The 12,382-nt window shown below is 45.5% G+C and overlaps 1 protein-coding gene across 1 annotated transcript in view; it reads left to right on the forward strand.

The window, feature by feature from the left end:
* Positions 1-12,382, forward strand: part of MYO15A (myosin XVA) — a gene marked incomplete at its 5' end in the record, with an annotated part of 31,741 nt that overhangs the window by 4,120 nt on the left and 15,239 nt on the right. The window contains 12 exons of the mRNA XM_009707553.1: positions 3,661-3,718; positions 5,302-5,432; positions 5,539-5,634; positions 7,450-7,685; positions 7,770-7,948; positions 8,671-8,743; positions 9,190-9,396; positions 9,503-9,582; positions 9,788-9,885; positions 10,056-10,143; positions 11,580-11,690; positions 11,874-11,968. Coding sequence (XP_009705855.1) covers positions 3,661-3,718; positions 5,302-5,432; positions 5,539-5,634; positions 7,450-7,685; positions 7,770-7,948; positions 8,671-8,743; positions 9,190-9,396; positions 9,503-9,582; positions 9,788-9,885; positions 10,056-10,143; positions 11,580-11,690; positions 11,874-11,968 — 1,452 coding nt within the window. The remainder of the gene's footprint in view (positions 1-3,660; positions 3,719-5,301; positions 5,433-5,538; positions 5,635-7,449; positions 7,686-7,769; positions 7,949-8,670; positions 8,744-9,189; positions 9,397-9,502; positions 9,583-9,787; positions 9,886-10,055; positions 10,144-11,579; positions 11,691-11,873; positions 11,969-12,382) is intronic.

Consider the following 12,382-nt stretch of genomic DNA (forward strand, 5'->3'; position numbering starts at 1 on the left):
AGAGGACCAGGCTTAACACAGTAAGATCAAATCCAGGCTGGCTGACTGTATTAATGTTTGGTTTGGCCCATACCCTTGAACTGAGTCCACAGTCTGCCTAAATTTTGTTGATGTTTCCCTCCTTAGCAATTCTTGTCTTTTCACATCCCTCTAGGAAGCGTTACAGGAGGCTGAAGAAGACTTTGGTGCAATTTAATACAGTGATTTTAATCTCCAGAACTTTGATTCAAAGGAGGAAGTGCTGCCAGGTAACAACACTCTTCTCAGAACCAGGTCTACTGCAGGAGCTATTTCCGCTCTAAGTAGAGCGAGCTGGTGACTGCATGAGGCCAGGGCAGGGATGGCTTTAGAAAGTTTCTTGGAAATGATCCAGTGAGGTGTCCTTCACTCTCTGGGTGACTTAAATCTAGTCAAACAAAGGAACCACCAAGACTGGAGCTTTCTCTCCCTAGATGAAGTTCAGAATTGGCAGAGATAGTACAAATGCAACCGATTCATATGTCTGTGTAAGTGAGCTTCTCTAGGGTGCCCCACACAACACATGAGCTCATTCCATCTGTGGCCTCCAGAGCTGCTGTTCTGCTCAAGCTATAGGGAGTCATTCATCTTGCTCTTTTAATTGTCCAGTTCAATTGCTGGTACTTTCCCAAATGGTGACTGAAATGCAAGATTCTACCAGTCCACAGTGATCCTTCCCTGACCCCTTATAGCTATCTCAGGCTGCTGAAGATCTTTTGAAAGTCAGCTGGGCCCATAGTTGAGGTGTGAACAGGATGGCAGTGGTTTGAGAAGATGGAAAATTGTGTGCAGGAGAGAGCCACAGTTCTGTCAAATGGGTTGAATATATTTTGCACGAACTATTAAAAAGAAAATTGAAAACAGGAAATCAGATCACTCATCCTTAGAGTAGCAACTAACCATCCCCATGGCTGTCAGCTTCACAAGGGAGGGACCCAGTACGGCTGCTGGCATGACTAGCAAAGGATGGGGCAGAGGGTTAAGGTCAGTGGTGGTGTTGAAAGACTGCAGAGGTTCTTTCTGCCATGCCATGCCATGCCCAAAGCAGTATGTGTTTCTGTTCCTTTTCCCACCTCTTCCTACTTGGACAGGATCCAGCTTTTGTTTCTCCCAGGTAACCAGGACAGCACAGCTCTTTCGAATCTGTTTCTGTTCTTCCAGTATTTGCTTGCTGAGGTCTCTGTACTTGCAGTAGCAACAATAAAGGTCTCAAAGTTCACCTTCTGCAAAGTTCCTCCTTTCCCCCCTCCCCACAGCCCTGCCCTTTGGACTTTAGCATGCCTACTGTCTTTCTCAGCCCAACCCTCGTAACCTCCCATCTAGTCACACCGTTCTACAACATAGACAAGCAGGAGAGAGAGAGACAGAGACCCTTCTTTTCCATCTTGGAGTAGGAGTCAGGTGAGTGATGAGGCTGGGCGGCACTAGAACGGATGGGAAAGGGCAGAGCTGCAAGGGAGTTTGTTTGGCTTTTGGTATCCCTCCCACCCCCACTAAAGGGGTCCCTCTCCATGGACAAGTTCTTCTGTCTGTCCATGTTCAGGGTGCATTACCACTTTCTTTGATGCTGGAGGAGGCAGGTGATTGTTTCTGACAGCTTCTGTGTGCTTTTGTCCTGAGACACATCAAATGCCAGGTGAGGGGAGAAGGGTGTAGCAGGGATGCTGGGCAGGTGGTGAAAGCTCTTGCTCTTGAATTGTTTTGCACAGGGCAGGTGGTGTTTCAGCAAAGTGAAGGGCTTTGCCTGGGCATCCCCTTCTCAATACACTGTGGTGAGTCCCAAGAAGGCTCTGCAGCTGTTCTGTCATTTTATCTGCTGGAGTGGGACACCGTCTCCTGCCCATTCGCAGAGTGTGCCCCTAGAAGTAGCTGGAAGTGACCTCATACACATCTTTTCCCACCCCCCATCCCACTTTCATCTCCTAACAGCAGGAGCTAGAGGAAAGGAAACGAAGAAGGAGGTCCCTGGCCGGTGGCGACTCAGAGAACAGTCCCAACCAAGGAATGGTAAGTTGTCAAACGGTCTGGGAGAGCCTGAGATAAAAGAAGCACAGCTCTCAGGGTGTTCTCCCTCCCCTATGCCTCCTCAGCCCAGGTGTGCTGGGGAACAGCAAAACATGTGGAGAGTGTACAGAGCCCACATGGATGGGCTGGAAACCTAGCAGCAAGAATGCAGTTTAGCCTGGTATAAAGAGCCTTCTAATAGATAACTATCCCATTAGTTCAGTGTTTCTCAATCTCTGGGCATAGTCAGGCATCATAAGGTGTTCCTGAGGCAGAGTACTGAATTTGTTCACAGCACTGGACCTGTTCTTTGTAGCTGGGAGGAAGACTATTTTTGATAGTCATGGTCTGTTGTGAAGGGTGGGAATGAGACAGTTCTGCACAGATATATTTATGGAAGATGTTGTAGAGGAAGGGATGTATTAAAGGTTTCATAACAAGTTTAATCTGTATCAACAACTATAAGTAACACTGCTAACTAATGTAATTACTTGTATGTTCAGACCGGGCATACATTTTGCTATGATGTGTGTAGCAAGGAAATCTGAATTGACATCATCCACAATTTTACACAGATTTGTGTGTAACAACAACAGGAATACTTAGCACTGGGTGCTCTTGCAATATCACCTGCTTCCTCAGGTGTGGATCCAGGACTGTAGAATTTCACAGTCCACTTCCTGAATACATTACTGAAAAGCTAGACTTAAAGTCAGGTACCTTCTTATAAGTAAAATCAAACCGACCAAATAAGTTGTGAATCTATCTTTAAGCATTGCTGAGAGTTTTATGTGGAGAGAGATGTCAGAATGGTATGCTGGTGAGTAGAGGCTTTACTATGCAGATCTTAAAAAAAACCTCAACCAACCAAACAAACCAAAAGACCAAAAAACCCAAGAACAACAACAAACACCCCCCCCGCCCCCAAACAAAAAAACTCGAAAAGCTCAGGCTTTGTGTCTTTGGCTTGGTTTCATAGTGTCTTAATCTGAGTAGTCTTGTCTGAAATGCCCTGAACTGACATTATATGCAGACATTGATGCTGATACACCGTTGCATTGGCCCGTTAGCTTCCTACCTTGCACAAATGCAAGGTGCAAAACAGTGAAAAATCAAGGCTCATTGGGCAGATTCTTATCTGAATTACCCAGGTCCAGATCTGAGCTTCCTTAGGAACCTCCAAAATAGTGGCGTGCATCAAAGATCAGAATCAGGTCGGTCTATTTATGCTGTAGCACTCTTGGATACTGAGCAATAAAAATGGCAGAAAAAGGAGCAGGAGGAAATGGCCCTTACCTTTCAACTGCAATATGCCAAACTCGTTAGTAATGAGAGATGAGTCAAAGAAAGTCAACTTTCCTGTCACTTCCTCTTGAGCAGTTGATTTTTTTAGAAATTACTCACCTTTCTGTCCTGTGCTGACCCACGTCATATACCTGTGTTAATACAATACTTCCCTATTTGTAATGTTTCTGAATGTTGCATAGGCAGAAATGACTGGGTTTGCTCAGATGCTCAATCCTTGTTCTGGCCAGCTTTTCAAAGACCACTTTACCTAGTCTTAACAGAACAGCTCAGGGTTTATACGTTGTTTCACTGCTGGTCCCCCAGTGACTGACTTGCTCACTCTCTCCGCAGGATGTGGGACTGCTGGAGATCCCAGCAGAGCTTGCTGCCCTCCTGCAGCTAGCTGAAGGTGAGAAATCCTCCCTCCTTCCCTCCCTTTCCTGTGCTGTTTTACTTCACTGTTTATTTCCTTGTTTTCTAGCAATTTAAGTATGGGTGGACTCTACCTGCTGTCTGTCACCTGGGTTGTATATGATTTGTTATCATTGCAGTGTAAATATGAAAAAGGCAAATGATGTTGTGTATAGTGTTTCCCAACATAATAGGATGGAAAAGCAACTCGGGTCAGTGCACAGAACACCAGATTAAAATTCAGTATTTTTATTACCTTTTCAGCTCATCTTTTGAACTGTGCTGGTAGAACTGATGACAGTGATGGTGCAAAATTTTTTGGTCAAAGCTATATGACAGCAAACTCTTTAAATGGACCCAGGTCTCTTGCAGAGCTGGACATCTGGGGTGTGAGAACTTAAACCCATATTTTTTCGACTCAAAAATTTTTAAGGAAATTGAAGGTGAAGAAGTCAAAACTACAGTTTTGGCACTTTCAAAGAAATATTTTTGGATTTTCATTAAAAATTACTTCTTCAAAAGTAATTGCGTCTTTTAAAATAGAAGCAGGTAGAAACAGTGTAACAACTTAAGGATGTAACAATTAAAGGAAATGTTTTGCTTGGCATGGAAAGTTTTTTGTTCAAATCCAAAATGCCACCAACTGAAGTAATTTCCCAAGTTGTTGACCTGACCTTGAGCATTAAGTTATTTGCAGTTTTCTTTCCTCTGTAACTCTTTGTACAATGTATGTATTTAAGTTGCAAATAGGTTGAGGCAGGATTTGCCTCTTTATGTTGGTATGGCATCTAACAAAATGACAGCTGTATCTTTGGCCTTCTGTATAGTACAGTAAAAGATATAATCAGGCAGAAGTGTCTTGTGAATGGTAGCAGACTGTGCTGGATTCCCAAATACCTCATACTTCATGGCACACCCCTCTAGGGACATCAGCTGGTCTAGTGAGCAATGTTACGTAGAGGAGCTCAGGGGACAAACCACAGTGAAGCCACTGAAAATGAAAGTTGATGGGATGTAAACAGGGACAAGGAGGAGAGCATCAGAGGACCCAGTCTGGAGATAGAGGAATGCACAGAAGCTGTGCTGCATTGAGAAATCTCTTCATTTAGGAAGATGTTTGCTCCCCTATTGTCCATGATAAATCCCTCATCCAGTGCCTCATCATGAAGACCTCTCCTGTACTTGTTGACACAACAGACTGAACAACACAACATTTACTGTCGCCTGTCAGCAGTATCTCTGCATAGGCTCAGTGTTTCTTGCCTTGTAAACTCTGCATAACAGAACTGAAACTCCAGGTGCTGACTGCCCTCTGGGTGTTACACAGGGAAAAAAGTCTGAAAGATCAGAGCTGTAAAAGCTCTCTCCTGAAGTTAGGCCTTGTGGTCTCAAGGAAGTGAGGATGTGCCTGCTTGGTTAGGTCTGAGACAGCAGGGGTAGACTGGGTGTCCCTGGAGCCGGAGGGCTGGTACAAGTGCTCGAGCAAGGTTAGATGCACATTAGCCATGTGTTGCACTGTGAGCTGGATGTGTTCTGGCTGCCTTTCCAACTGCTACAACACAAGACCTCTTTCTCTTGCAGGTCAATACCGAGCACAGGCCAACCAGATAACTGAGACATTACCTCCAGAAGTCAAGGTCAAAGATGACCTTTCCCTCCCACCCACCATCAACAGCTATCCTTTCTCCTCCTTCATTAAGTCACACTTCCAGGTGGGAACTCTTTTTATATCTCTTCATTGCCTTGCCACTGGGGAGATACTTGCTCTAGCAACACCAGGAACAAACTCTCTATTTCTGTCCTTTTGTTTCTTTGTAGAAGACAGATTTCCCTGCCCCTGGTCAGCCTCTGCAGCACTCCTTAACCCATCTGGACACCGAATACCAGGATAGCGCACTTGAGATCAACAAACTGGTAACAGACGCTTTTCTTGACCAGGGCCTTGTTGAAGAACATGTGGGCATAAGACAATGTTTTGGTGCCTTTATACAACAAGATGCTGGTGGTGGCTACTGTTCTCACAATACGCGGTATGTTAGAAGAGCAAACTGAATTGCTCCTTCTACGCACTGAAGCAGCCTGGCAGAGATCACATGCAGCTCCTTAGGGCTGCTGTGTTCTTGGTGAGACAGACCAGCCGTAGACCAATGGGACCAAAGTGAATTACCTGATGATGTAACCTTAGAATTTGGCAGGACATAGAGGAATTAGATGGCTAAGCCTTAGTTTCCCAGTATTCCAGATTCAGTAGCAATGACAGTATAAGGGAGATCCGTCTTCTCAAGCTTATTCTTATCTATCTTATCTGTCAGTCATAAAAAGCTTTAATTTAACCCAGATCTTTTCCATGACGTGGTTTATAGTAAATATATTGATTGTACCTCAGGCATACAGTTGCATCAGTACACAACAGGGGACAGTGAACTGTTGTATAAAGGCTGGAAAAAGGCAGGGACTTTGTCATCAAGAAAACTACACCTGAAACCACACCCTAATTCTGTAGTATTTGTGTGAGGGGGATAGTGTTATTTCATCTGTGTGGATGTGAAACATACATTTCTTCTTAAAAACAGTAATGTTGACTCTCTGAAAATAGAATGAAACTTCAGATCATTTCCAAGTAAACCTGGTAATGGTTTTGAGAATTACATGTAATTAAAATAAGCCTGTTAGGAAAGTTAATACCTAAAACCAGTCTCTTGTTTTGTCCTAAAGATCTCAATTCCCAATTATAGAAAAGCATAAGTTTCAATACAATCTTGTGAATAGGATTGTGTTTAAGCAGACTACTATTATTTTTCCTGAAGATCAAAGATAATTTTTCTCCATCACTAATAAAAAAAAAAAAAAAGCCATTTCTTTGGCAAAGGTTGTAATACATAGGGATTTACTACAAAGAATTCCATGAGAGCTAAACTACCACCATCTCCTGTTTTTTCTCAGTAAATCTCAGACATGCTTAATACCATTAACCATTTTGAGAAGTGGTGTTATCTGGGAAAAAAAAATAGGCCATCATTCATAAATGACAGCTTTCCAAAGCTGTCAATGGCACATTTTAGAAAAATTTTAATCTAATGACATATTGAAGTGTAGAGGCCGAAATAAATTATTCTGTACCTAAAGGTGAGAAATACAAATTACGAAAGCATCTAAGATGTTGATATTCATAGCCAAGAAGCTGAATCATTGCTTAAGTGAGTTTGTTGAGATACCACATCTTGTACTACTTGGTATAATATTAACTATACTAAAGTCTTTTTAACATTCAGTTGTTAGACAGTGTTTCCTCATGTCTGGCTCTCTGAGCTTTTCACAAAGGTCAGCTAAGCATCAATTTCTTTTATGTATCTTTACAGCTAGGCAGCCTGTGGGCTCAGACACAGTAACAAATAGTCTGTGGTAACTTGCTTGTGTATCTGAGCTCTGCCCAAAGAAGAGGAAGTATTTTGCCCAAGAACAAATTCTGAGTCAGAGGCATAACTGAGAAGAGGCTAAAGTCATCCTGACTTTTAGTCAGAGTCCAGTCTCTGAACACTGCCTCCTAAATTCCTCAGGACTTCAGTGGTGCACAAAACCTCGAGAACAGGTCCCGATCTGAGTGTTGGCTACTCTTCTTCGGATCACAAACACCCTGGTGTCTACAACCCAGGTTGCCACCTTACAGCACAGTTTGGGACACAGGGTTACAGCTAGAGCTCTCTCTTTTTTTCCCCTGGATGCTTCTAGATCTTGCGGTTCATTGGTGACAAGAATCTCCATGGCTGGCAGGAGGTACTTCTGGGCAACTATATTGCTAGAAGAGGTTTGAATAATGTAGCTCTGCGCAACGAAATCTTCAGTCAAGTGGTTGCCCAGACATGGAAAAACCCAGACATGGAGCACAGCCAGAGAGCCTGGGTCCTGATGGCGACTTTGCTGAGCTGCTTTGCCCCTTCACCAGCACTGGAGAAGCCGTTGCTGAAGTAAGGAGGAGAAAAGACGTAGCTACACTTTCATTAAAGTTAAGAGAGACGAGCAGTGTGCTAAATGCAGTTGCCTTTTCCTAGATTTGTGTCAGATCGTGGCATGGAGGGGTACAATGCTGTTTGCCAGCGCAAGATCTTGACAGCAGCACAGTACACAGAGATAGACTCTACATTGTCTCGGGCCTACCCTCCCACTCAGCTGGAGTGGACTGCAAACCGGAGGAGAGGGAAGATGGTGCTGGATGTTCATACCTTTAATGGTAACTCGTGCTTCTGTCTTTCCACTATCTTCTAGTCCCTAAGGACTTTTCCAGCACAGAATTCAGCATTCAGAAAATACTTCCCTCTCCTTAGAAAAGAGGGATCAGAACACCAATTGCTTCTGGCTGGTACAACCCTGGGGGATACAGGCATCTGAATCTAGACCCAAAACTCCCAAAGTCTGGGCCTGATGAGACCTGCTACTCAGGCTGAGGGATATGATTCTTTGAGGTTTGGGCCCATCTCAACAGAGGGCTGTTCTGGTTGTGCATCTCTATGGGTCTAGTTTTCCTGTTACCCTTTACTGCATAGCCCATGCAGCAGCAACTGCTGCCTTTGTTACAGGGACTTTCTGTTTTTCTCCCTTGTCAAATACTGGGTTATTCTGCCTCTTGAGTGATCACAAGCTCTGATTGAATTGAATGCAGAACATCCCTGCTCTAGCTTCTTGGTGAATGGAGTGGTAGCCCAAGCAGACCAGGACACTGCGAAGTTTTTCAGCTGTCAGGTTGGAAATGGCAACCTGTGCCATCAAACAGTTATTTTGGATGTGAATGTGTTCATGTGGAGCCCTCCATGTGCTTTCAATCCTCCTTTATGACCCCTGCTCAGGAGTGTGTAACACTTTCCAGCTGGGATCTTCCTGTGCCCTGCAGAGCTTAGATGTTGTTTTGGGTCCTGCCGGGGAGGCTGTGTATACTGACTTTCTTTTTTGTGCTAGAGGAGAAGTTCTCAGCTGAGGTGGAGTCCTGGATGACTGGGGAGCAATATGCAGGCTGGCTCCTAACTGCAAGGTACTGCCAGAGGATGGGAGAAGATCTGGGGGTGTGAAAGAGGCTGTCACTAGTTCTAAGGTTCAGGCTGGTCAGGGCTGCAGGCAAGAATTTATATAGTCAGATGTGGAATAGCCACTCTTCACCCACTCCAGCTTGTGCTCTTTCCTCCACCCCTCCACCTGTGTGCGTAAACTGCGCGCCTCTTTAGGAACAGAGGAATCACTGGTGTGATCTGTCAGAGCAGCTTCAGAGAAAAGATGAAAAGAAAAAAATGGACAAATATTGAGGGATTTTTTTTTTTTTTTCCTGACCCTGGGCACTTAAAAGTTGATTCACACCATAAATCTTAAGGACTGAAGCCAGGATAGACAAGGCAAGAAGAAACTGAATGTGATGTTTTCCTTTCTCTCCCTTTCCCCTGTCTACCTGGATACCTTTTCTTCCCTTCCTTTCCCTGTTACCAGGGGCTGTGACAAGAAGTCTCGAGGGTGGTCTATCTCCATGTTTACTGGCAACACATGGCAGGACCTGCTGGGCTGTGACTTTGTGCTGGATCTCATTGGAGAGATGGAGGAGGCCAGCAACCTCAGCAGCCCCTCTCAGTCCTCAGCTGATTACCCCATCACTCCTGAAAGGGACAGAAGCTTCCTTCAGAACCCTGATCTGGATTCGTAAGTCATCTAATCCTCCTGCCCCACCACTTATGGCCATGTCACCAGCGGCTCATCTTTCTCTCGGCACTCTGTACTGTCCTCATCTCGTTTTCCTCTCCAACAGGATCCCTCCTGCTCCAGTCATCCAGGCCCCTACCTTCCCACCACCTAGCCTTCCTCTAGAATTCAACAATTTCCATCCAGGTAAGCTCTTGCCCAGGACTGTGGACAGCACTGGGAAGGGCCAGATGGGCCCCAGCCAGGGAATCAGAGCAGAGTGGGAAATAGGTTATTTTTCTTGATGTAGAGCGAGGAAGGGCTCCACTCCAAAACATGACTGTCTAACAGGGACTGGAGGCAGGGGAATGTTCCTTACCTGCCTTGTCACCAGACTTTTCTCTGCTCTTAGATCCAAGATTCAGAGATGACCTAAGGACCCCTGTAGGCTTGGATCACTATGTGGATGATCTCTTCAGCACTGTGCTGCATCAAGGCTCCAGAGTATCAGTAAGTCCCTTGATGTTCCCTCTTACTTTCTCTCTGCAGCTCTCCTGTCCCTGTGACTCCCTCAATCATGCCTCTGCCTATTCATTCTGCCTCTGCTCAGCTCAGATATGCCTTTGGATGACTCTCTAAAGTCTCTCTGAGCTCAGATAACTGGGGTTTTTCTGATGCAGGATATGGAGAACAGGGAGATGCTGACTGGACGAATGAAAGGAGGTGGGAAGATTGGACCCACACAGAGGGGAATCTTTCAATCTACAGGTCTGTAAGAGGATGGGGACAGCTGGGAACACCTGTGGGGCTACATAAGCTTCAGTGAGCACAAGTCAGGGAGTCCCTTAAATGCTAATTATTGCATGGACTCAGCTGATTCATGGAGAGCATTGGTCTTTCACGTAGATCATCAGAAGTTGCACGCCTCACTCCCAGGTACTGGGAGACAGGTGCTTTGGGGAAGATGCTAGGTAAGGGTACCACCTTTATTCTGCTTTTAATTTCTCTTTCGAGTTGGTCTTGGGGTCAAGGCAACAGGTAGCTTGCTTCTGACTCAGGCCATGTCTTCCCTAGGCCCATACTCATAAGTCCTGTATTCGTCTCCTATTCACCTTGTGTTTTCACAAAATAATTGCTGCCTTTCTCAAGGGAAGGTTTTAATCTTTCTTATTGCTCCCTTACAGACTTTCCCATGATCCCTAGCTATTCCTTGGGTTAGTAAGTTTGAACTCTGCAGAGGTTCTGGTTTGTGTGTTTGGTTTCTTTACTTTTCCTCATTTCTGTGGAGCTAAGACTCAGGTATTTTCAGTAGGGTGGAGTCCAACACCAATATATTAATGACATTGAGAAATCTGTATGTGTAGGAACACACCCAGTGGTTTCAGAAAGGTGGGGAATGTCCTGTTCAGATTGTTACTGAGACTGGGACTATTTTTGGCTATTGTAAAGGCTCTGGGGCATGACAAGCCCTATTACAGATCACTGGCTTGAGGCCAGTTTGTCTCTCATATGTGGCTACTTAGATCAGTGAGGAATGTGAAGATCTCTCCGTGGCATCCCTGGGCCATTCTCACTGGTGAGGGCATCATGATTCAGTAGCCCTGTGCTGTCTGCTGACTCACTCCTAGCTGGCACTGATCTCCATGCCCCTTGCTCTGCTGGCCTTGCCCTCAGTGAGATTTCTGTTTTGTGGCCTCATGTGGGACTTGACTGCTGAAGGCAGAGGAATTCCTTTCTCCCCACTTTTCCTTCACATGATACACAATGCCACCCAGGCCAGGGCTCATTGCAGCAGGGACCAAGGGTGAATGAACAAAGAGAGCAATATGGATGTGGCAGTCCCAGAGATCTTTACCCATCTCTCAAAAGAAACCCTTCTCTGTAATCATACACAGGCAGCAGTTATTTATATGCTTAGTCATGAAAGATGGTGGTGTCCTAAGCTAGACTGCAGAAGCAGGGTCTGGATATTGCTATTGTGAAGTGTGGCAGGCCACACATTTCTCTTTGATTTCCTTTTTCCACCCAAGTTTTGCTGTGTACTGCTGTGTGTGAAGAGATAAACCATTCACGTGTCCCTGTGGTTGGTGCATGTGGAGAGAACCAGAGGTACCCAGCGTATGTGTTGAGCTCTGTGGGACTGATCAGGGCTTTCTGACCTGTGATTCCCCAAAAGCACTGTCCGTATGGTCTTCTGTCTCTAGGCTTCTCTGGAATGACTCAAGCACCAGTTTACCAGCCCATGCCTTCAATGATGGGGATGCCAGCAGCCATGCCTGTTATGCCAGCAGCTGGTGGGATTGCACCTATGCCAGGTAATCGCACAGTGTTTCAGTAACTATAGCGGGGAAGAGGATTGAAGAGTGGGTGTCATAATGGAGCCTGTGCATTTGAATGTAAGGCAGGGTGCAGGGTGAACACTCAGCTTTGGCCTGATGCTTAGGCACTGTGGGGAACGATTGCCTGTGGGTTTTTGCAGACCTGTGTGTCTTCCACAGCCATGGTTATGCCCCAGCCTGTGGCTCCAGCTGTAGATCCCAGTCAGTTAGCAGCACAACAGCAAGTCTTCATCAACCAGCAAGCCATGCTCATGGTAAGTGGAAGGGACTGGCTGGGAGGGGCCCAGGAGCTGGGGAAAGAACAGTGCACTGATGTATGTGCTGTGAAGAGGTTGGCCACACTCCCCTCCTGCCTTAGGCCTGCTTTGTAACACTCTGTGCTTATGTTTTGGGGGTTAGCTATATAAAGTTGGGATTATTTAAGACTGCAAACCTGGGAACCCTCTTTTTGCCCCTTTGTGTACACGAGGACATGGACGCACCATAAGTGAGTGAGTAGCAGGAACAGGAGCAGGCCCTGAAAAGCCTTGGCTGTAGTTTCTATGTGTTTTTAAGCTGGCATTTGCTACAGATGCAGATCTACAGTGTTCTGCTTTCTGTACAAAGCCTTGTGAGTGCAAGGAGGTCCCAGGCTATCTCACTGGTAGCTGAGTCTTTGGCATGTTGTT

This window comes from Cariama cristata, unplaced genomic scaffold (assembly GCF_000690535.1).
Source record: "Cariama cristata isolate BGI_N322 unplaced genomic scaffold, ASM69053v1 scaffold17279, whole genome shotgun sequence".
Lineage (NCBI taxonomy): Eukaryota > Metazoa > Chordata > Aves > Cariamiformes > Cariamidae > Cariama > Cariama cristata.